Here is a 26,324-nt window from a genome sequence, read left to right on the forward strand (position 1 = left end):
ATACATACAGCTTACAAGAGGTATTGACAAAAAAGTATTATGTTAAACTTCCAAACGATTCCTATCCTTTGTCAACCATTCAGAATTAGACTATAAGGTATAAATTGAAAGAAAATAACAAAAACATCAAACAATCGATATTAATTTAATTTAATCTTCCTGTCAAAACTTGAAAACTGTGTCAGTGATTGTATTTAGTTCCATCAGGGTGATGTTTTTTTTCCGGAAATTTGTTGTCGATAATCTGCAGATATTTGATAAATTTATTCTAAACATTTCTAAACCATTTATGTGCGATGCGATTGGACTTTTCGTATCAACTCTCATACTGAGGACAGTAGTACGCCACTGTTCAAAAGACGTAATCGATTAAGAAAAAAACCAAATACAGGTTACAGTTATCAAAGGTACCAGGATTATATATCAGTACGCCAGACGCGCGGTTCGTCTTCATAAGACTCATCAGTGACGCTCATATCAAAATATTTTTTCAGCCAAATATTAAGTAAAAAGATAGAATCCAAAATTCAAAAAAAAAAAGTTGTGCAAAATACGGCTAAGGTAATCTGCCTGGGATATAAAATCCTTAGTTTGTCGAACAATTCAAAGTTTTGTAAAAATTTGTAAAAATGACTACATTATTGATATTCATGTCAACACCGAATTGTTGACTAATGGGCTGGTGATACCCTCGAGGACAAACGTCCACCAGCAGTGGCATCGACCCAGTGTTGTAAATAGTTATCAAAGGTACCAGGATTATAATTTAGTACGCCAGACGCGTACAAACTAAAACCTGTCGATGAAATGTTACTGTAAATATCTCTATCGAAAAACAATATTGAGATGTTTCTATCGCCGAGACAGGACATAACAACTACTTTTTGGAAAATAGCACATATTACGAAGGCAACAACCACCTCACAAATCAAAGAAATACAACAGCACTTTGATCAAAAGAAAAAGAAGACACAGATCAACTTCACAAGAATATAAACTAAAATTCAATAAACTGCAAACACAGAGTGAGTCCAGATGCCCCGGAAGAGTCAATTCACTAGTATATAAAAAATTTACATTCGAATAAAAGCAAATTAAATGAAGTCATTGTATTTTTTTAACAGAAAACTAAATAGACAAGTGGTTTCATGAATTTAAATGTAGTTATATAAATAGTTGATTCATGTTAACATGGGAACAAATATATTCTAATGGCTTATTGAACTTCGTTTTATTCTACATCGATGACGAGTATGACAATGCGGATAATGAAGAGAATTATGATAGTATGTATGATAACATTGATGTAGATTTAAGGTAGAAGTAGTATACATTAAACAGTATTGCAGGAAATAAAGTATCCAAATTAAAGAACAACAAGATCTATGTTTGACTATCGAACTTTAAAATTCTATTAAAAAAAAAAAAACACCATCATTGCCTTCAGATGATTGTGTCATAGAACTTGTTTGACTGTGCAATTGCATTATTATAATCGTAAACAGGTGTATATCCAAGTAACCTTCTGGCTTTATCGCTGGTTACATAAAATGTGGTATTCAAATATGCTATGCTTCCGAATGTGAAATGGGAGAGTGGTAAATGACCATTTGTAAAGTATTTCAACAAAAATGTGAAACAGGTTATTAAGAAAACCATAATAATAGCAAGCCAATACGGAATGTACCATGATGAAGGCTTACTGTTAAAATGATTCAGGAACGGCTTAAAAACGCCCGGAACAGTATCGGGCGGTGTATCATCTACGGAGAAAAAGTATTGACCGCCTAGTTGTGGATTCTTTGGTAATTTCTCCACTGCTTTTACAAACATCATTGCCACGTTCCCAACATAACTGTATTGTATTTTAGCTTTCATTTGTCCGACCAGTGGAAATGTTCTGCCTTTGAACGGTCGGACTGCTGCCGGGATATTACCATAATCCAATTCTCCATACATTCCAAATGGAAGAAGGGCAAGTGTCTTCAACTGTTTTCCTGAAATAGAATCGTGATATAAATATATAAATCTTATCAGAAAGCTTATATGAGCATGGTGTAAAAAGGTTCTTTACGAGTAACTTTCTTTAACATTTCAAATCAAAGTCATCATAATGTTCAACCTTTGCATTGGTATATTATTATGTAGTGTGCAATGCATAACCTGATAAATATAAACATCTAAAACATTTTTTTACGTTTTGTTAGTTTACTGGTTGAGATTTAAAGAGGCAGGGTTGGGACATTTGAAAACTTGTCAAACCAAGCCAAGTGTTCATGTGCCTCTCAAAAGGAAGGATTATTAGCAGTTGGTGCCCAATTGTTTTGTTTAAGTTGAAGCAGAATGTGTTTATACCTTGTAGTTCGGAGTTTTTAATTTATCGATCATTTGCATAGGCTTGGGACGATGTAGAGCAAGAAGTGTTTTGGTTAATTTAGGGTGACAGTTCAAATGACATATATCCTTCAGCATATTGTTTTATCCATATTCCAAGTAAGGTTAGGTTCAAACATACATTCTGAGTTTTTGAAATGATCAAATGTGTAGAAATTGTTATCATCTACAAAAAGCTTTGTTTATGATTCCTTATGTAGTTACTCACTCGTACATATCATGAGATTACAACATGAAAATACATCAGCTGTCACTAGTGGAGGAAATGATGCTATTATTTATCACGCATTGTGTCATTTCTTTTTGTGAACTTTTATTTTGTATGGTCATTTTGTACTTTATGCATTGTATCATCTGTTTTAATTTTGAACCATATTTACTAATACCTTCCACCTGATTCATGAGACTGACATTCAAGTGAGCGGTTTCGCTAGCTATAAAACCAGTTTTAAACCCCTATTTTGTACATAAGAATGTAGAATGTTCCAAAATACGAATATGACAGTTGTTGTCAATTCGTGTGACGTTTTTGAGCTTTTAATTTTGCCATTTGATTAAGGACTTTCCGTCTTAAATATTCCTCGGAATTCAGATTATTTGTTATTTTACTTTTTCGTAGGTGATGTCGAGTAAATTATACCGAAGTTATGATGACGCTCCAAGAGATACTTCAGTCGTAACAGTTGACAAATATATCAACTGGAATGACGAAAGAATACTGACACCATCATTTTGAAAATCTTGTCGAGAATTAATTTTCTATAATTACCATTGTGTAGATACGAATTATTTGCCGATAGAACCATATTCTGTGCTTCTGTTTTAGTTTTCGCATATTCTCCAAAACATAATTTAGATGGAGTTTTTATGGTAGTCTCTGTTGCTGCTCTTGCTTCGTCGCCACCAAAGTATATTGAAGCTGATCCACAGTAAATCAAATATGGAACATTTTCTCTCCGACAAGTATTCAACACAGTTTCTGTTCCTGAAAAGCACCCCACAATTAAATATCTTACGGAGACGTATTATATAAATATGGGAATGTTAAGTTTAAAGTAATCCACTTATATGTTATTTGTTTTATGTATCATTGTTACTAGGTAGACATTGAATTTTGCATTATTCCTGAAACTTGCCGACATCTTTATTCAAGCACAATACAATTTGTCTCAATCAATTGTTTAACCCCTTCCCATTCAAGTATTTTAGACCTTTACTTATCGAAAAGACATTATCGAAGTTTAAATGAAAACTGCATGCGCATCAATGGTCATACACATGTCATGTTGGGCTCAAATGAAAGATAATTAGTAAAATATGTCAGAAAATTAAGTTTGGAGATATTTCGTCATTTTTTGGTCACCTGGTTTATTTCCAAAAGTCACGTGACTGTTGGCGAAAAAGTGAAAAAATACGAAATTTTTGGCAAAAAGTCATGCAGAGACATATTGGTGGGCTAATAGGGTCAGGTTTTGATGGAAACACAATGCCTCGAGTCTGTTGAAGCCATAAAAGGTATCATAGTGGAATAAATAGACGCATAATGTGCTAAAGGCCTTGAAATATAGATGTCCGTAACATTCAAAATAACTGATTTTAGACACCATTTTTGTCCGATTTCAAACTTGGACCCTAGTTATTGGTCTAATTCGTTTTCAATCAATCAGCAACTTAAACTTTGTTTTTACAAGTAAAAATTCATTGAATTACCAATGCTAGCTTGATCTGGGACACCTTTGACTGAGGCCGATTGAGCCAAGGGGGTAAAAAGGGGGGCAATTTGCCACACACATTCTTTGAAAAAAATTTCGTAGATTTTCTTTTTGAAATTGAAAGTAAAGTTAAGTTAAGTTACATTTCATATAGAAAATTATTTTTCAAACTCCGGCAGTGAGATTCGAACCCTCAATCTTAGCGCCTTGGGATAGATCATCGTACCACTGCGTCACTGGAATTGTATTGAGTTTATTGAAATTTAAGTACTTAAGTCTACTACTACGGAAGAAATTAAAAAAAATATATATATAAAGATTCTCACCCAGTTTGTTTTCCTTTTGGAATTATGTGTTCAGATGATAATTTTTTGTTGCCAAATGCACGATTTTACGCAAATCTAGGAGGAATCCACTCTTTAAAATGTCCTTTTTTCATTGAAATATGCATGTTCCTTTATTCAAACAAAGGTGTTTTCAACTTTATCATACCGCAACACTTACGAAACCATGTTTTGTTACATCTTTTTCAACTTTGCCAAAAAAAATTAGAATATTTAAGCGGTTTTTGTCTCTTTTCTCATAATATCTCTATGAAATGACTTCGGATTTTTAGCGCATTTCAAGTTTGTGAGTGCGCTTCTACTCTAAAAATTACATTTGCAACTAGTGTACAAGTTAGAACGATTACTTTAATACTATTATTCAAAAACTCACTGCACAGTTATTGAGAAAAGTCATAAATCCTCTTAAAAGAGCAGTTTTCTTTGCCCTTCTTTTTGAGAATATTCCTCAAAATTCGAAGAAAAATAAATGGTTTTTACAGAAAAATTACACATCAGTAAGAGGCGACTTATTTATCAACTAATAATGTAAGAGGTTTACTGCACATTAAATGGCATTGCTGGTTATCTGAGGATTAATTTGAGTCCTTAACCACATCTGTACGTCAGCAAATGGCGATGGAACAAGTCTAAATGCCCCAAAAAAATCTTGAAATTGGCTTCACCGGTAAAATGTACCGGTGTGAATGGAAAGGGGTTAATGGATAATTGCATGTATTTATCAATGTAAATTGTTTTTATGGAGTATATATATTTTTTCTTTCTTTCATATGAAATTATAGGAAATATAGTAGTAATTGCTAGATGTTGTCTCCATTTAGTTAATTTTTTGTTACCCTTTCTCGGTATATGGGTTCTCCGATGTACATATTTACCCCAACTTACAACGAGTTCCCTCCAAAGCGGTAATATGAGCAATTTGAAATATAAACTGGATCGTAGGTCTTTTGGAACAATAGATGCGGTGTGTATAGTTGGATAATACCCTAGACCACAACCACATTTCACATTTGCTAGACATGTCCCGGTTTTAGTACAGTGCACATTGTTTATCAATGGGATTTCGTATGCAGGTTATTATCAATGAAATAGTAAAGATGTCATTTAATGAGGACACAATGGTTATATGTTCAAGATTAGGGAATTACTACTTTAACATAAATTTGCTTTTATTTTGTATTGGGGCCTACAATAGTTGGTATAGGCATTATTATCATAGAACAAATACGTAATTGTTTTACATTAAATTTGGGATCTTAATTTAATATAATATTTCATTATACCTCGTTTATCCTTTTCTATATAAAATAAGTACACAAAGTATTGATTATTTTTTAAATTGTAATCGTGTTACTGTTTGACCGACTATTAAACCTCAATGATGCTACTGGACTGTAAACGTCAACAAATATGAGTGTTTTTGCTATGTTTACACTTATTCGTGAAATTGAAATGAATTAAATAACCTGTTGTTTTTAAGATTTTTCAACGGTTATTACGCCGGACTATCACTTTTAACACTTGCTTGACCTGTTCCTGTTACAAACCAAGGTATTTTGTTTATCAAAGAGGGGCGTAAGATACCAGAGGGACAGTCAATACAAATTGTTTATAGTACACATTTATTCATTTGATCATAACTGTTTATTTAGGTCATTATCAATGTAAATAGTGAAGAAGTCAACGCCCCCTTAGGTTTAACTTGTAAACAAGAAGTTACTTTACAGGAGTGTTAGCCTATTTTCTTACCCTGAAGATGATGCAGCCATTTGTTTTTATCAATGCGGACATAATCAGAATCATAGTACAAATCACAAAAAAAAACCAAATTTTACCAGTTTGACATATATAATTCAAATTTTAACAATGAATTATAGTTTTACAATTCCATTTTATCCTAGCTTTATTTTTAGTCACAAAACCGGGTTCAATCCATCAATCTTTTCTTAAAATGTCCTGTACTAAGTCAGGAAATTGGCCCTTGTTATGTTATAGTTCGTCTGTGTGTTACATTTAAGTATTGTGTGTCTGTTGCACACTTTAAGATAACACGCTACGCGGGTAATAGAGTTTGCACCTTATGTTTGATGTTATTTCTTAATAGACAGAAAAAATATCATAGACAGTCTTAGGTTATTTTGTTGATTGTTATCACTATAGATTGCAGAATTAAAATATTCATATACCTTTTATGTTCACCTCTTGTAATACTTTTTTGTTGGGGAAATTGGAATAATCTATTTTGGAAGCAATATGTAGAACGATATCGGTCCCACGACATGCCTCTCCGACTAACTTGTTATCTGTTATACTTCCAGAAAAGATACGCAAGGGTTTGCATGCCTTGAAGTCTGAAAAATCAATAAAACTAACAAACTAGAAAGTATTTAACAAAGAACGATTAGACACATTGAAAATAACCGAAATAGATGTAAGCTATTTCTGACTGAAGTTCAGGTTCTCAATGCAGAGCTCCCTCTTTAATGTAAAAGCGTCTGTAACTTTTATTGGATAACGTTTTTCTTTCATACTATTTAATTTGAGAATTAGATGTTTAAATTATTTCCCATCGATTATGACCGTAACCTATTTTTTGGATATTGATCAATCTTTAAACATTTTCTGGGTTTATTCATATGTATGCAGGCCTGGTATAATCAAACAGTATCGTACATATGTGTTAACTACGAATTGTCCTGAAAACAATGAACTTCATAAGTGCAAATATTCCTATACGTGGTCAGTCAGGATAAAGTGTAAATATTTCATATCTTTTAATACATATTTGAAAACTTGGAAAAAGGTAGAAAGATACCAAATGGATATGCATCAGGCACAACAGCTGCATTTTTTTTCTATAAAAACATGCATGTCTGTGTAAAAAATAAATGTATGAATCACATACATACGTCAATTGAACTAGATAATTACAATTCACAATTAGGAAGATATATATTTTTTCAACCACCTACCTAATTTTTGTTCGTACGACACCATATCCAATACCCGAATTTCCCGAACATTTTCCGCATACATCTGCAAGTGTTTTACAACATGTTGACCAAGGAATCCACTCCCTCCCGTTACCAAGACAACCAATTTTTTCATCCTTTCCTTTTCTGTAAAAATGTGTTTTGTTTATTTATAAATACAAAAAGAATACAGAGAGTTTGTAAATTGTGGAATAATAGAGAATCTGGTATTCGCAGGGACTATATTGAGTCCTGTTTTTTTTTAAATATTAACGATTCATCAAGGATTATATAAAATCAGTAATATTATTATATTGACTCTTACTTTTTTTTAAATTGTTGTTTGAATGGAGAGTTGTCTCATTGGCACTCACACTACATCTTCCTATATCTACTAACATTCCCATTGATAGTTTTCACTTCCTGTACAAAATAGCAGAGGAAGAACGTATTAAGCAAAATGTGGGATGAAATTAGCAATTGTTGTTATGCTTCGATACTGATTCCGTATGTTGACCGAGTAAAAAATAAAATCACAAAAATACTGAACTGAGAGGAAAAATCAATTCGGAAAGTCCATAATCACATGGCAAAATAAAATAACAAAACGCATAAAAAACGAATAGACAAAAACTGTCATATTCCTGACTTAGTACAGGCATTTTCAATTGTAGAAAATGGTGTATTAAAGGATGCCTGAAAATATAATGACTATTATTAAATGCAAAATGAAAGTTATATCGTCTGTCTACGAAACATAGTACTTAGCTTGGACCCTGCATATTGATTAATTCGAGATGGCTGATTTAATTTGTTTGACATCTTCTGATTTTGTATTTTATAAAAAAGAAGATGTGGTATGAATGCCAATGAGACAAATATCCACAAAAGACCAAAATAACACAAACATTAACAACTATAGGTATGGCCTTCACCAATGAGCAAAGCCGCATAGTCAGCTATAAAAGGCCCCGATAAGTCTTTATTCTCATCTGAAGGACAAGGTTTTCTTTATGAATGTGGATGGTGTGGCCATAACAAGTGTGATTCAAAAAAATACTTACGAAGAAAAGCGTTTTGACACAACTTTTTGGATTTTTTTTATCCTCAATGCCCTTTAACTTTGTACTTGTTTGGCTTTATAAAGATTTTGATATGAGCGTCACTAATGCGTCTTATGTAGACAAAACACGCGTCTGGCGTACTAGATTATAATCCTGGTACCTTTGATAAAATTGAGAATGGAAATGGGGAATGTGTCAAAGAGACAGCAACCCTATAACTATTTGATGTCTACACGTATAAAGAGGTTGTTATATGACTTTATAGAATAGATTAAGTAACTTTTTTTTTTTATTAAAAAAATGTTTTTTCATTCTAGTTATTAGTTATAATGTCTGACATTTGTTCTAATAAATATACATAGTGAAAAAACATCATTTATTCTACTTACATAAAAAAGAAAATGCGGTATGATTGCCAATGAGACAACTATCCACAAAAGACCAAAATGACACAAACATTAACAATTATAGGTCACTGTACGGCCTTCAACAATGAGCAAAGCCCATACCGCATAGTCAGCTATAAAAGGCCCAGATAAGACAATGTAAAACAATTCAAACGAGAAAACTAACGGCCTTATTTATGTAAAAAAAATAAAGAAAAACAAAAATGTAACACATAAACAAACGACAACCACTGAATTACAGGCTCCAGACTTGGGACAGGCACATACATAAATAATGTGGCGGGGTTAAACATGTTAGCGTGATTTATGAAAAATTAATTCAAAATGAGTTAATGCAATCCATTAGTTATATAAGCTATTGTAACATACATATCAAATACCTAACAAAAAATTTGTCAAACAAACAATTCAGAAATGAAAATATAGTTTAAAAGTTGAGTTGAAAAAAAATCTTTGGCACAATTATTTTACAAAGATTGTGCAAGATAAATATTTTCATTAATAAATTAAATGATCATGAAATGATATTTCTGGCTAACAAATTGTCGGAATAGTTACAAATGTTAAAAAAAACTCTAGTACAAAACATTTCAAACCAACTAGCTTTGCGAAAAATTACACAAAATGATGAAAAAAACCTTTATCTTGAAATACACGAAATTTGTTCATCAACATCAACAAATTAAAAAAAATATCGCTATAGTAAAGTTTGTTTTAAGAATATATCAAGTGGGTAATGCAGAAAGAACACCTTTAGGTATACAATTTTTTTTTTTACAATACGAGATTATTTTATCAATACACTAATCGTTAAGTATAAGACAGTCTTAAGCGTCATATTTTATATCATATATCATGAATGTTCATAGAGATTTTATAATGTCTAAAGGTAGCAAAATTCTATTTTATTAACAAATGAAAAAACCGTTGGAACATTCTCGTTGAGATGTATTATTGGTGGAAAACAAGCGTATGATACGGGAATGTTTATTTTTATAACGACTACCATTATGGTACTAATATTGTTGGTTATTGCAAGCGGATTCTATTCACGTGTCCTAAAACTGTGAATTTTCATGACGACAAAACATTACTAAACGTGACGGCATCGGTAGAAAAAAACACCTGTTTTTGAAATGTTGTCTTACATTGACTTATGAACAGACAAATATCAAAAAATAAAATTGAGAGGTGAAATTTCATTAAGAAAAATAGGAAAGTAAAGGCTATAAACTTATCTTGACCTTTCAAGCATTAAACCACTTGTATAAAAAAGTAAAATTTCAAAAATACTGAACTTAAAGGATAATCTTGTTGGGAAGTCCATAATCACATGGCAAAATCAAATAACAAAACGCATAAAAAACGAATGGACAATTAACGAATGGAGTTCATAGATACCAGAATTATAATGTTGTACGCTATATGCGTACAAAATAAAAAATAGTATTATGATAAATTAAAATCTACAATACTGGATGCATTTTATGGGCATTTCATGATGAACATTTAAATCAATTAACAAATGATTGCAAAGCCTAAAATTGAAATAAAGAAATTCGTAAAATACATAGGAACACTCTTAAGTTAAGCGGGACCTATAAAAAATGCCAAAACCATTGTAAGCTAAAGTTTGCGCCATGTTGTTGAAAATATAATTAGTGTCATAACCAAATGTATCAATTATAGATATAAGTGATGTTTATAATACACCTTGCATTCGACACGCAGTTTTCAATTGATCTTCATAGACAATCAGAACCAAACTTGTGAGAAACATTGTATGGGTAACTAGTCGTGAAGCTCTATAGCTAAAAAGGGATTGTCAAAAAAAGAAACATAGTTGATCTCATTTTGTTTACTGGGATTTGCAATCTTATTTTTTTATGAAAAGTAAAAAAAATCAATTAAAATAAAGACCAGAGCTGTATTTTGGGGTTGTTAGATGATACTAATTTATAACATTAAAAAAAACATATCAGCTTACTTGTTTCCTTTTCCTGACTTCGTTTGCAATTCACCTGCTCTAAGCAATGTTAATTAGCCGAATAACCTAATGAATCATCAAATATCAAAGGTTTGCTAATCTTCGGTAATAATATTATCAGATTATATTATTATAGTCCAGACTTTATAGTCCAGACATAATGCATACTAACCGGTCAACTTTGTTCTGTACACACATACAATATAGACAGATAAATTCGGTTACGAACTTGTCCAAAATATGATCGCTAGTTAAGTACTGCTTGCAAAATTAAGATACTTGTTTAATCTGTATAATGTGTAGATTTAAAGGCGTTATATATCCATGAATTTAACCCGCGAATTACAATGTTTAACATAAGGTGCGAAAGATACCCGATGGACGTTTAAACTATTGAGTAGAACATAGACTGGCAACGCAATGGCTAATAAAGAAAAGCAAACAGAAAAAACAATAGTGCACAAAAACAACATAGAAAACTAAAGAATTATTAAGCAACACGAACTCAACAAAAAAACTTGAGAAAGATCTCAGATGGGACGGTTAGCAGAGCGTGCTCCACTTGTTGAATTCTGCTTTGTTTTTCACATTCAAACATTTTGAAGGAAGACGATAAGTTCCATCACCACACAAAAATTGTCTGTTTTTTGGCCAAATATACCAGTTCCAGCAAGAACTTAAACATTAAAACATTTATGATATGTGTTATCTTTTGCAGCGTATGCCAGAGCTTGCATTCAATGCACAACAAGAGCAGTTGATTCTCTTTAAACATTTGATTAAGCAGTCAGATCGTTGTTACAAAAAAATAAAATCAGAACTAATTATAAGGCCCCATGCTAAATCATATCGAGCAATGTTTCTTGTTTAACCAATTCTTTCATGTACTTGACCTGTACCACACACTTGATGGTGTGAACCTCTAGTACAAGTTAGAGGTTGGGTTCTGTAAAAGAGGGGCGAAAGAAACTCATAAATTGAAAACAAAATAACAATGACATGGCCAAAAGAAAACCAGACAAACAGACAAAATTGGTAATAGTGCACAAAACAAAATAGAAAACTATTCTCTCTTTTGAACACTTATATGCAGACCATTTGTATTAGTCATTCATATGTCCCCTCAAATTTTTATAAATTACATTTTTATATTTCTAATTGTTGTTTGATTGTAATGATTTTTAGTGCGATTGTCTAACAATTCATGATATTTATATTGTCTGGTCCGACATACTTTATTGTTCCAAATATGTGTTCTACAACCAACAGATATTCAACTAGCATTTAGTTTGATTCGGGAGTCTACAAAGCTCTTTATTCGATAAGTCTACTGTTGGTTGTTGAAGGTCGTACTGTGACGTAGAGTATGATATTTTATATGATCCCCAAGTTGTCTCATTAACCTTCATACAACATCATCTCATGTTTTACATACATATACAAAAATAGATTTTGAATTTAGTTTATATCATATTCATTTGTCACTTTTAACCAGACTTAAATAACAGTATTGCAACTTGTCCCATATAGAAATAAATAAAATGTTTGGTTTCATGTGTAACATAACTTCCAAAATTTCGGCCAACGATACAATGCCATGTTGGGTTATATTTCTTATCAAAATCTTTTTTGATGAATGCGGCGATGTCTTTTTCAATATTGTACTTTTCCAAAGCCTGAGTAGAAGATTCAACAGCATCTTGTTGCATATCTTCCGACATGTCAGCATTCTTTATAACAGCTTTTCTTTCAGTCATGGTGTTAGCTAAAATAAATGAAAGAAAAAAAAACAACATTAGTCAATATTAAGTAAATCTCAATACAAACATGAAACTCTTAATCGAAGAAAAAATATAAACAACACCGATGCCACCTTGTTTATCGCTATATTGTGTATTTGTTATGTTTACATTTACTAAACAGAACACTTCAGCAGTACTAGTATTTAACTTAAAAAATGTCATTATCCAGTTATGATCACAACAACATATATATTTCATATTTTTGAATTTTTAATTAGAAGGAATGATTTATCCTATATAGTAAAATGCTACGGTTAGATAATTTAAAACCACTGTGTTTGAATCATAAAACATAAAAGATAGGTTACATTTATGTAACAGCTCAATTATCACACATTTACGGTTTGAAGATAGTGATATGCCTGAGTAGCATTACCATGTCGCATGACTTGCATAGCAACTGTAATGCTCGGAAGCACATAATTGTTAATAATTGAACATACTGAGTGAGATGCGATAAGCGTTGTAAATAAATTAGAAATAACTTTAATTTCCACTTGCTCGAATTTGAATCACTAGGCATACCAGTTTCATTTACCCACAGGCACACTTTTATTATACAAATATTGATGACATGACAATTGTTGCGCATAATTTGATAAAAGTAAGTAAATAATACTGGTTTAATAAATGTGTGGTTCTTAACAAATCTACAGGAAAATTAAAAAACCAAAATGGCGCTGAAAGAAAAATACCGATGAATATATGTTAAGAAAAAATCACAAAAAGGGACATAAAAAGAAAAATGGAATAAAAAGAAAAACCAACGTTACCTGAGTGAAAAATTAAAAAAAACCCATAGAACTTTAAAAAGGCAATAATTATGAGCAAGATGTGTTGTATTTTAAGCTCCGATGGAATAAATTGGTGATTTTAATGGTCGCAAATACAGTTAACTTTGGACGTGTTAGCGGAGTTCTGAAAACGAATATATGAATTGTAAGATAATATGCATGAACCAATTGTCGCCTCACAAACACATCACTTACAGTCGTTTAACTATCAGTACTTTTTTTTATTACATTTAATTAGTATTTCACCTGTAACAGAAATCAGTATATAATGAGATATCATCAAATTAGTATGTACCGTATAATTTATATACAAGTATTCAAACCTGTTCAATTATGTCATTATTTCTTACCTGCAAAAGTACTTGCAAATGCACTGTATGTATATGTTTGTGTGTATTGGTAAAACGTTTCATATTGATTTTAATTAGATAGTTTTTAACTATTTCACGGTCTTGCATATACCTATCGTGGTTTTTACTGGAAGACGTAACTAAATTATTTCGGATTAGTTTTTCATCCCAGCATGCACTGGTAACGGATATATAACTACTTGCATACTTAAAAGTTAACGCTTTGAAGTGTGAAACACATAAAATTGCAAATAAACTTTAACTATTATTATTAGTTTTAAAGTCATGGATAAAAAAATGTGACTAAAAATGTTGAAAGATATCATGTAGAAGCATTTCTAAAATGAATAATAAATTTGATCATGGCTGAGGGGAGCTCCTGAGGGTACAACTAAAATAACTGTTTCATGTTTTTATCAGAAATGCGAAATGGTGTGATTTACTGAATTACTGTCTACCATTGATAACATTAATAACATGTACCTTGATATATTACAAGATGCTGTGTACTCCTTTATAAAGGATACATAAACACAAAAAAAGATTGTTGCTATATCAATATTGGTTTATGACTCTGTTTACATGGCAAATTATAAGCAATCGTTTAATGGAATTACAGTAATACATCTAAAGTATGTTTCTAAGTATATCCATTAAAAGGGAGGATAAGACACCTAAGGCATATCTAAACTAGTTAATTGAAATAATCTAACAATGCCTTTACAAGAAAACTAAAAATGAAAAATGACATTAGATATATGTCTCATTATAATACGTTGTTCTGATTAGATAACTGCACATCACGTGTTATTCATTAAGCAAATGCATTACACAATAAAACTTATCATTCATGATAACACGATGTACCACAAAAAAGTGAACAGGTGAATTAAATAAAAAAAAAATGATAAAAGTCGTGTTTTCATGCTCCTAGCTAAAAATATGTAATTACCAATATTGAATGCTTCTTTTTGTAATTTCATAGGGTTGTAAAAGCGTTGTTCGTGTGCACTTTTTTTTAAAATGAAGCGCTTCATCTACAAAATGTACTTCGGTCAACGCTTTTACACCTCAATGAAGTTACAAAAAAAAGCATTCGATTTTTAACAAAATTGATAACCAACATCAATCAAACCACATCAAGGAAAACTAAAGACTGAACAAAACATAAATCTCAATGATTTACCTTATACTTTTTTATTTTAATACATTTTATCACTTACATACATTGTTGTTTTTGTTTATAGTTAAAAGCCGTATGATAACCTATTGTTGTTTACTTCAAATGGTATTTGGTGGATAGTTGTAGATAAATGTCACGTTGCCAGTGGTACCAGTATACTTAAAGATACATTCATTGACTACATTATTATAGTCGTTATTTAAAGTTTAACACACAACCTGTGTATTACCCATACTCAAAATTTGTCAAGAAGGTATTTGGTATTTTAAAGATGTTGATACAGGTGCGTCATGAAATATGTAAGAAGCCAGCAGTATCTTTCAAATTCATATTACCTTAGCGTAAAGTATCACACAGACAAGTTCTGCTTTAATGGAGTTTATCTTGAAATTATTTCTTTATGATAGATTCCAACAAATAGATGTACACTTTTGACAAAATCACTTGGCGTTCAGTAAATTCAAAAATTATTCTTAACGATTTTTAATGGATGGATATGTGGTTTATTGATAAAATAATTTTTGCTCAGATGATGTGATGGTTAAACCTAAAATTATTTTCCTTCAAAACATAAACGGACGTTTAGGCAATACAGTTTATCGACAGATTGTAGGTTTTTCTTTGGGTAACAATTATGACCCTTATCAGACTTGTTCCTATCCTGTAATCTATATAAGTTTATAACCAAACCTAGAACTAAAATCGTTTAAAGTCAATTTATTGGGAAATTTAACAAATTTAACATTTATAACTGGTATCTTGTGAACCTCTATTTTTGTTAAATAATCAAGAAATCTGAAATATAGTTATGAAAATATACTCCAAGGTACTTACATTAAATTTATCTAATATGAAACGAAATTGTATTTTCCTATATTTAGATATTTGCGTGTTGCATCAGCCACTCTACACAAAAAAATATGACAAAAGGGATGTTTTCCTTTCTCTGTCCTTTTTTACGTGTTTTGGACGACCAGCACTTTCTTGTGTAGTTAATAACATGAGTTTTTGGATAAATCCCAACTCGTTCGCTTTACCCATGTTTGTAGGGCCGTTTTGAATTTCAATGAGCGTAATCTTTATTTTATAAGTAATTTATTAAGTCAGGGATTTCATTACCACAAATTACAAAAACCCTTGGCTAAATTCTTTCAAAGATACCTGTAGAAAACATTTTTCAAACAGATTAGCTCATCCTAACTTTTATTGTGAAACTGTTAACCGAGAACGCAAAAAGTTGATACAATCCGAATAAACTTATGTATCTTATAAACTTATTGTAAAAGGCTACCAATTCATCACTATGATCTTTTAAATAATTTTACGGTAAGTAATATTTTACTGCATTAATTCCAAATATATGAATACCTAAGTAGCCCATTCATTAACTATATTTTCAATTACATCATTTTGTAAATAATTTCTATTTGGCCTTTTTAACTTTTTTGGAATCGAGCGTCACTGATGAGTCTTTTGTAGACGAAATGCGCTTCTGGCGTATATAAAAGAATTTAGTCCTGGTATCTATGATGAGTTTATTTACAACCACTGGGTCGATGCCACTGCTGGTAGAGATTTATTTCCCCGAGGGTATCACCAGCCCAGTAGTCAGCACTGTTTGTGCTGACATGAATTATCATTGATATGGTTTTATTTATAAATTAACTGTTTACAAAATTTTGAATTTTTGGAATACTTAGTCTTTTCTACCTTAGGCATAGATTACCTTAGCTGGATTTGGCAAAACTTTTGGATATTTTGGTCTTCAATGCTCTTCAACTTTATTTGGCCTTTTTATTTTGTTTGGATTTGAGCGTCACTAATGAGTCTTTTGTAGACGAAACCCGCGTCTGGCGTATATAAAAGAATTTACTCCTGGTATGTATAATGAGTTTATCTAGCTTTTTATCATTCATATATTGAAGTATTCCTGACCTGAAATTCTTTTTTTTTATTTTGGATATTATGGTCCTGCATAATAATTTAGTTATGAATAGGTGCGGCCATTTTTTATTGGTGGAGAAATTAGTAGTGGCCGAAAAAACCCAATGACCTTAGATAGGAAAACTGACTATCCTAGTCAACTAAGATTGGAGTCGAGTGCACCCGCACGAGCGGGCTTTGAACTCGCAACCTCAGTGTTGACTGGCTTGTTATTAAAGTTGCAACTAATTAAACAAATCGGCCACCAAGATCCCATGTTATTAGACTAAAGACATATAACATATGAATGTGAGCACTTCTGATGAAAGTTAAAAATTTCATTACAATTGTCTATTTCATGTTAAATAGTAAATAGTATAAGTATAATCGGCCCTAACCGCTGACATTCAACAATACTAAGTTTAAGAACAAAATGAATAGAAGAAAAGCGACAATATACAGATCAAACTAATTTCAATGACTACAATTATATCATTAAATGCAACGATATGCATTTACCAATTAACTACCTGAAACATTCCTGTAGTCAATGATGGTACCATAACCTCTTTGTACACTCACAGTTTATTATAAGTTTGATTTACTCAATTTTTGCTTTATGTATAGTGTTCTGTATGCTGTTATTTGTCTGTTCATTCGTTTTATTTTGCCATCGCGTTATATTATATACAACTTGTGAGCTGATTACATTGCATCAGGTCAACCTACTTATATTCGCGTGGTACGCATACTATTTTCACTATTTTCTTTTTGAATCATACGCAATACTGGTACAACATTATGCAGAACAAAAGATTGAATACATCGATACTAGTTGATTAACAAAGTTTTCAAACCTTCCAAAGAAAGTGACGAAATAAAACAGGTCTTAAATGTTAATGATTTCGGTAATTCATGCTCTAAATACTAAACAGTTGGATCATGTTATCCCGTATATAAAGTTCCATCGGCCACTTATAAGCATTTGCAATTACAGGTAACCAATATATTTCTTTTAAAATACATTTTGTATTTACCTTTGCCATTAGTAAATAACATGATAGATACATTTCAAAATCTATATTTTCCTCGGATGGGTAGGCTTTAATCCTATGTAATCTCAATAGATATGAAATAAGTATGAAATTATTTTCATCCATATCAAAACTGGTATGTGTGACGAAATTTAATAAAGGAATGTATTTACATTATTATAAAAAGATTATTCATCTGTGAGGGATATCAATAGCAGTAATTCTGTATGTAATTTTATATTATATACTATTTACATCGTTTATTCTGGGTGGGGGTTAAAAGACGTATTTCATTCTGTTTTTTGCCATAGTTTCTACAAGTAAAGGTGAAAAATATAATTTTGCTGGCATAAAAAATATTTTAAAATCTTATAATTCCAAAAATGAAAAAGTGTTTGCTTGCATGTTTTTTTCTTTTTGTTTCTTTTTGGTTTTTTTCTTACTTCCGAAAGGAAAAATATTTAAAGAAGTCACGTATCAATTTATCATGACTTCAAAAAGATAAAGACAAGCTATGTTCGTGACTGGTATATTCACACGAGTAATGATTTAAATAGTTGTTTGAGAAATACATTAGGCTTATCATCATCTCGCTCATGATCAGAGGAATGAAAAGTGTACAGCAGAACTCGCTCAGAATTCGAAGGGAAAAATTAAGGTTCAAGACTTAATTATCTCGTGTGTACACTATATTGTACAACAATGTCATAAACCGTCTAATAAAATTACATATTTTACATAAAATATAAACAGTGAAAAAGACTTCTCAGGATAAAAGGAATAGAAAATGAACAACAATTTTATGTGCGTTTTAAATGTGTTTAATAGTTAACTTTATTTTCTTTATTATCCAGATTTGAACAACAGAATTGCAACTTGTCCTAAGTAAAAATATATAAAATGTTTGGTTTCATGTGTAACATAACTGCCATAGTTCCGTCCTACGATACAGTGCCATGTTGGGTTATACTTTTTATCAAATTCCTTTTTGATGTATGCGGCAATGTCTTTTTCAATGTTGAATTTCTCTAAAGCTTGTGTAGAACAATCAACAGCATCTTGTTGCATATCCTCTGACATGTCAGCATTCTTAACAACAGCTTTTTGGTCACTCATGGTGTCAGCTAAAAAAATAAAAAAACCACTCAAATAAATAGCGTTATGATAACACTCGTATCATATTGCTGGAGCATCCAATAGCGAAGCTTTTTTTTACGAAAGTGGCATGAAGTTAATTGACCCTAAACGATGCAATTACCCAGTAATAATATAATTACCAGCATTGATGACGTGCCAATGTACGTTCATATAACATTGGCAATGGTTTCAACGATATCTAGACCGATTTAACTTGACTATATGCATAAATTGGTTATTCGTCTTACCAATACATAATTATAGTAATAGATGTTATAAATTCAGTTAATGTTTACTTTATCTTTTAATGAAATTGACTCTTGTTTCAATTAATATTTTATTCTGATGATTTTTATTTGGTTTATTAAATGAACAGAATATATTGTACGTAATTCATAAATCAATGCTTCAATATTTTGAAAACTATGTGTTTACCTTACCTTCAAAGTCTTTTATCATACAATGTACATATATGTTTATAGACGCAGTTCCTAAGTAGCACATTGATTTTTATTACATATTTCTTCACGGTTTTGACTTTGCTTATCATAGTATACAACTGGCTGATTTTACATGAGTTGCTTGGATTAGTTTTTCATCCCAGAATACATCGGAATCGGATATATTAGAAATTTCAATTTAAATCTATTTTACCTGAATCTACATATTATACATTTGAATGAATAATAATAACATAAATTAGTACAAGTTTAAATGATGTTTTTAGAAGTGTTTATCGATTAGCGTTAAATATTCTAGTCTCCAAAACACTGGCATGGACTCACCTAATGTTCGACATTATTGGCAACATAGAACAAAAATCAAAAAATAAAAGATGTACAAAATATGAAATATTAATTTCGTATTTACAAAACTTCTGAAACAGTTTGTTGTTAATTGGAAATTAGTTCAAAGTTATTATCAAAATGGACTTAACATACTACAATTAGCTCTACAACTAAACTTGTTAAATATTATAGGAGACAAGACGAAAAACAGAAGAGGGTATTTGACAATTGCCGAAGGGGATTCAAATAGTATTTCAAACGTTTTTAGAAAAAATCCTGTTTGTACGTTTAGTTTTAGATCTTTAAATTTGAACCTGCAAATAATATCCTTTTTTTTCTTATTAAGACTAAAAAAAAACTGTATGTTTTACCCGGGGGTAAAATGTGTTCTTTCATTTGAAATATAACCTCCAAATTCTAAAATGTCGGAAAATTTTCTTATGTATGCTGTATTAACATTTCCTAATTAGCTTTTCACCTGACATGACAACATATTAAACAAAATCTGTATTTTCCAGTAATATATTAATAACATTACATAACTACTTATTCTGTTTACATGCAAGATAGTGCCCCTAGATAAGGTAGATCTGTGTCCCCTTCGGGAACAATCGAGATTATCCAACACTTTTGATTGAGATTGCATTGTTTAATCTGTAGTTTTTGTCGTCTTTCGTTTTTGACGTTCAATAGCTTCTCGTTTATGTTTTATGTTAAGTAATTTGTTATATTTTATCACTTTACCCATTGAACAAGATGTTGACCTTTTTTATTCACACATTCTTTTTTCATTATCAATTTGTAACTTAGTTCTTTTTAACATCTAGCGACGACAATTAGTGTGATATGCATGGTATTTTTACATGGTTTTGTCTTGTATGCTTCAACCCACATTGCTGTCTGATTAAGGAAGAGGTGAAAGGACCGATTAACAAAATAACGTTTATTCTCGGTCTGAAGTTTTAGCTTTGACTGCTATGCAAGGCCAACAAACGTAGTATGGGTCGTAAACTCGTCATTAAATGATTTGCGGATTCAGAAGGAATGCATTTACCATTGACAGTTTAATTATTTTACATTTTTAAATCCGTTTTTTCAAGGTCTAATAACGTCTATACATATATATAATGAAAATGTTAATACTTTCGCCCATGTCGAAGTTTTAAAGTGTGACTGCATTAACGACAGTGTTGTCATCAACAAAAAGTATTCATTCATCTGTAAAAATACAAAATATCAGTTAAATTCATATAAAACGAGTTTCTTGTAATTATAATGTTATAAACATTATTGAACCAATATACTACACTGAGTCAAGTATATACACGTTTCTTTTTAACATTTTCTCCGCATCATTAACGCATATCGGTAAATGATATTCATTTAATTATTGAAGCAAATCAATAATCGAGATTTTTGCCGAATTTTAGTGGATTATGACATTGATACACAATCAGCACAGAGCAAATAGACCACAAAAGAAACATGAAGGAAAAAGTCACTGATTACGGTAAAATATCGTGTACTAGAAAACATTAACCCAAAAGCAGTACATTTATGAAGATTTTATAGTATGCAGTATTTTCTCTTACAAGAAAGTTCATATATACTTGTTGTATGGTAAAACTTAGCCATTCAAATATTGCAAACATATATATATTATATATTGTCTTTATATAATTATAATTATTTTCTGTGACTGTATCTTACATTAATTTGTAGGATCCTTTAGATAATTAAGCTGATCTGTAACAATAACATCTTCATGCCTTATATATCATGTACTGTAGTACGCCGCTAGATTAAAACTGGCGTAGAAAGGTAACACATGCCCACCGCAAGCTCTTTTTTTGAGAGTCCAGGTGGTCGTGTGGTCTAGCGGGACGGCTGCAGTGCATCAATTTGGTGTTACGATATCACAGTAGCATGGGTTCGAATCCCGGCGAGGGAAGAACCAAAAATTTGCGAAAGCAAATTTACAGATCTAACATTGTTGGGTTGATGTTTAGACGAGTTGTATATTGTCTCTTTGATACATTCCCTACTTCCATTCTCAATTTTATAAGTAGAGTTTTTAAATTTGTATTTTCAATCGACTTTAACTGTTAAAAATGTAAATTTTCTCTCAATCGATGTCTTTATATGATACATATAAATAACAAATGTACAATGATGATGGTTGTTATTGTTAAGTTGTAAGTTTTAAGTACATTTCATACATAGTTATCAAATCTACCAGGATTATAATTCATTACGCCAGACGCGCGTGTCGTCTGCATAATATACATATTAGGTAAATCTATAAAAAAAAAATGTTGGAACGCCTGAAATCTTTTTGTGTTTATTTGCTTCTATTGAAGTTTGAGATGAGACCGTTGGTTTTCCCGTTTGAATGGTTTTACACGAGTAAGTTTGGGGCCCTTTATAGCTTGTTGTTCGGTGTGATCCAAGGCTCCGTGTTGAAGGCCGTACTTTAACCTATAATGGTTTACTTTTTAAATTGTTATTTGGATTGAGAGTTGTCTCATTGGCACTCACACCACATCTTCCTATATCTATTTATAAAAAAATCGGTATTCCTATGAGATCGAACTGTGCATCTATTCTTGCCGACCTATTCTTATTTCTATATGAGTTGGAAATCCTTCAGACACATGTCAGAAACAAGAGGACTAAAGAGGCCAGATCATTAAATTTCTAATTACGCACTAATGCTGATTTTCTTTCTAATAACAATCAAAATAGATTTGGTGCCATTTATATATTCTCCATAACAAGACATTCAAGACAAAACAGACACGACTTCTTTTGACACATTTTTCGACTTATATCTCGAATTTGACACAAACGGTCAATTTAGTACCAGAGTATATATATATATGACAAACGAGATTTTAATTTTGAAATTATCAATGTCCCCCAAACTAGTAGTTTTATCCCAATTTCACCTGCATATTGAATATATATTTCCCTACTCATTCGGTATTGAAGAACTTGCTGCTGCTACCCATACTTTGTAAAACTTCCCCAGTGTTTGAGTAGAAATTTGATTAACCATGGGCATGTCAAATAAAGTCCCATTCTTTTTCAAAGAAAAATGCGTCGGAAAAAAACAAAACTTTGATAAAAAATCTGTAAATGTTCCGTATCAACTTCACAAATAATACACGACAGTTCTGAAGATTCTAGCTACTGAAGTTGTTTATCGTCCTAATAACGTATAAGAGTATCGTTTCATTTTTTAGCCTTTGTTTCCCGTAATATCCATTTAACGTGGCTCTTTACATCCTGTTTTTATGTTCATGAACTATGGCAGATTTTTTTAATTTTTTTTTGTTTCTGTCTGTTAGTAGCGTGCTTTGTGTTTATGATTTTTTGTTTTCCTTGTTGACATATCTGTTTGTTTTGTTCAAAATTCGTTGTCCATACAATGGAATATATTTTTCACAGAAGTGAAAGGTTCGGTTGGTTTTATAGCAAGGTTGGGTCCACAATTGGCTACATAACAAAATGACTGAACTACATCTGGAATATGGCAGTTGTTGTCTACTAGTTAAATGTGTCTGAGGTTTAGATGTGGAGATTTTCTGTTTGGAATTTTCCCGTGGAGATTTTTGTTTTGTTTCCTTCCGCTTCTGTTTTTTTTTATCATTATTCTTTTGTTTTGTCATACAAGATATATATATTTTCTATTATTGGTTAATGTGTTCAAGCGAAAAGCTGTCGTTACACTTTTTACTAAGTTGTTATATTGTGTAGTTATCCAAGTTATCTGTTCCATTTTGACCAAAGCGGTTTAGAACATCTCATTATAGTCAAGTCCCTTTTGTAATTTCACATACTTGTATCCTAACAAACGTAGTTCGTAGAGACCTAGATTATCTTGAAATATATACATGACCCATTAGCAGAACATAAACAGAATCAAGGTCAAATATCGAGGTCAAATTTTTTGTTTTTAAATTTCCTACTTTTGCACACCTGCGAAACCGTCCGATGTATCGACAAAATGACGATATGGTGCGTTACGACATGACAGAACTTTGATCATAAGTTGTTGTTTAAGTAGATTAAACTACTGAACCACAAATATAACAGGCTCTATATCAAATGTTTGAAAACCCCGGCACTGAATAACTATATTTTGACATTTGTTAGAAAGTCAACCGAAAGTGGCCACTTATTAAACACATTTGTATGTAAAAAATACTTATAACAATATATTTTGGAATTTGTCTGAAATTACATAAACCTACGAAACCGGAAAATACATTCTGTGATCTAAAAGAGACAAATCTGATTTTATTCAAAGGTAGATACAAACCAAAATTTTTGTCAACCCTCATGTTGTTATTTGACAGTTTGTATGACTGTATTTTCACGACAAAGTACCATGTAACGACTGCAATTATTTGACCCCTTAAATCACTTTCAATTGTTTAAAACGGTAGTCGAGAATTGTCTCCTTTGTTCGGAGTTTTACAAAATAAGTACACCTCATGTATACAATATTTCAAGGTTACAAACTTTATGATGTCATTTTGTTGGATTTGTTGATCGATTTGCGGTGTTCAACGCCATTTTAGCAGTATGGATTATTCAGTGATGGGGTACCATCTTAAAACCTCAGGATTGACAGGCTAGTTGTTCAACAGATGAACCACTTGTTGTCTTAGTTGCATGATTTTATATTCGTTGTTATAAGCTTTGCACTTGCTGTTAGTAACTATTTATATATATATATATATTGCGGTTTTTATCCAACGCAATCATAGGTTTGAACGTAGTTTTCAATTTAGACTCGTTTATATATTTTCGTTTGGGTTTGTATCATATTTTCACTCCGGGTTCTATAATCCGTTCATCCTATATTGACTCTTAAAATTCAAGAGTTTACCAAAAAATTAGGGTACTTTTTATATGGCCTTCCAAATACCATTTCGATCCCTAACATCACTGAAGAGACATTTATTGTCGAAATCCGGATCTAGTGTAGTAAAATAATATTGACACCGTATGTTTGTGGCATAACATCGTGGCCACAAGTTATTTTTTTCTGTTTAGTATTAAATTTATATTAAGATCCATTTTGTTACATCTTGTGATCATTTTTTTTTTGCAATCGCCAAAGGCAGTCAGCAGGGTTAAAGAACACCAGTTGTTCGACCTGTAAGTCAAAGCGTTTTGTTTAAATATACTTTTTCACTTTTTTGGTCTTTTGGAAAATGTTGTTTGTGCTGTTTTTAGACACTTCTACAACGAAATTTGTTTTACATGCATTCGTATAAAAATTGCGGTTTTATCCAACGCAATCATAGGTTTGAACGTAGTTTTCAATTTAGACTCGTTTATAATATATATATAATCAACTCGTCTAAACATCAACCCATCAATGTTAGATCTGTAAATTTGCTTTCGCAAATTTTTTGTTCTTCCCTCGCCGGGATTCGAACCCATGCTACTGTGATATCGTGACACCAAATCGCCTGCACTGTAGCCGTCCCGCTAGACCACACGACCACCTGGGCTCTACAAAAATAAAGCTTTCAGTGGCCGTGTGTTATCTTTCCTCGTCAGTTTTAATCTAGCGGCGTACTACAGTACATGAAATATAAGGCATGGAGATGTTATTGTTACAGATCAGCTCAATAATCTATAGTAAAGGATCCTACAAATTAATGTAAGATACAGTCACAGAAAATAATTTTATTTATACTATATATATATATGTTGTGGGGATGTATACGAACACTGCCACGTCAAACCTGTGTTTTTGTTACACATGTTTATATGTTTTGTATCAATCTGGTGAGTTAAACATTTTTAAGGGAGTTTCATAGTTTGTTCTTATGTTGTACTGTTATAAATGTAAATTTCTTTTCCAGGTTTGAGGCAAGATTTTGGCGCCAGCTGAAGAGGTTAATATATATAGGAAGATGTGGTGTGAGTGCCAATGAGACAACTCTCCATCCAAATAACAATTTAAAAATTAAACCATTATAGGTTAAAGTACGGCCTTCAACACAAGCTATAAAGGGCCCCAAAATTACTAGTGTAAAACCATTCAAACGGGAAAACCAACGGTGTAATCTATAACCCCGTTTCAGGCTGATCGTTCCTGTTCCTAGCCGAGAGCCTTTAATTCAGTGGTTTTCGTTTGTTGCAGTGTATCATATTAGTTTTTTTTATGTCTTTGTTTACAAATCAGGCCATAAGTTTCCTCGTATAAGAATTGATCAAGATTTATCTCTTCCAGCAATATAATAGCATGCTCTGCATGAGTTTTATCCATTGCTAGAGGCCAAACGGTGACCTATAGCTGACAATTTCTATGTCATTTGGTCTCTTTCTTAGACTTGTCTCATTGGTAATCATAACATATTTTTTTTTCAATTTAGACTTCTTGGTCATCGGGAACTATGTCTTTGAGCTG

General features: G+C 31.5%; 2 protein-coding genes across 2 annotated transcripts; both read right to left on the minus strand.

Annotated features, from left to right (window-relative positions):
* Positions 1 to 1,443: 1,443 nt before the first annotated feature.
* On the minus strand, positions 1,444 to 12,637 carry LOC134727456 (3 beta-hydroxysteroid dehydrogenase/Delta 5-->4-isomerase type 1-like). Its single transcript, XM_063591839.1, has 5 exons — positions 12,448 to 12,637; positions 7,423 to 7,569; positions 6,637 to 6,801; positions 3,164 to 3,379; positions 1,444 to 1,997 (listed from the first exon to the last, which is right to left on the minus strand). Exons 1-5 carry the CDS (start codon positions 12,635 to 12,637, stop codon positions 1,444 to 1,446), a joined length of 1,272 nt encoding a protein of 423 aa, XP_063447909.1.
* A 6,157-nt stretch (positions 12,638 to 18,794) lies between these two features.
* On the minus strand, positions 18,795 to 19,686 carry LOC134681737 (dynein light chain 2, cytoplasmic-like). The gene is made up of 2 exons (XM_063541376.1): positions 19,544 to 19,686; positions 18,795 to 19,090 (listed from the first exon to the last, which is right to left on the minus strand). Exons 1-2 carry the CDS (start codon positions 19,605 to 19,607, stop codon positions 18,813 to 18,815), a joined length of 342 nt encoding a protein of 113 aa, XP_063397446.1. The 5' UTR covers positions 19,608 to 19,686; the 3' UTR covers positions 18,795 to 18,812.
* Between the last annotated feature and the right edge of the window lie 6,638 nt (positions 19,687 to 26,324).

This window comes from Mytilus trossulus, chromosome 8 (assembly GCF_036588685.1).
Source record: "Mytilus trossulus isolate FHL-02 chromosome 8, PNRI_Mtr1.1.1.hap1, whole genome shotgun sequence".
Taxonomy (NCBI): domain Eukaryota; kingdom Metazoa; phylum Mollusca; class Bivalvia; order Mytilida; family Mytilidae; genus Mytilus; species Mytilus trossulus.

Bases quoted from the DNA above. Each gene is read 5' to 3' on its own strand.
- LOC134681737 (XM_063541376.1), bottom strand. From the start codon at position 19,607: ATGTGCTACTTAGGAACTGCGTCTATAAACATATATGTACATTGTATG. The intron at 19,091-19,543 runs GTAAGGTAAACA...TTATTTTTTTAG, and splicing joins TATGATAAAAGACTTTGAAG to CTGACACCATGAGTGACCAA.
- LOC134727456 (XM_063591839.1), bottom strand. From the start codon at position 12,637: ATGACTGAAAGAAAAGCTGTTATAAAGAATGCTGACATGTCGGAAGAT. The intron at 7,570-12,447 runs GTTATGTTACAC...ACATTTTTACAG, and splicing joins CGTTGGCCGAAATTTTGGAA to AAAAGGAAAGGATGAAAAAA. The intron at 3,380-6,636 runs GTATATGAATAT...GGTGCTTTTCAG, and splicing joins ACAAGAGGTGAACATAAAAG to GAACAGAAACTGTGTTGAAT.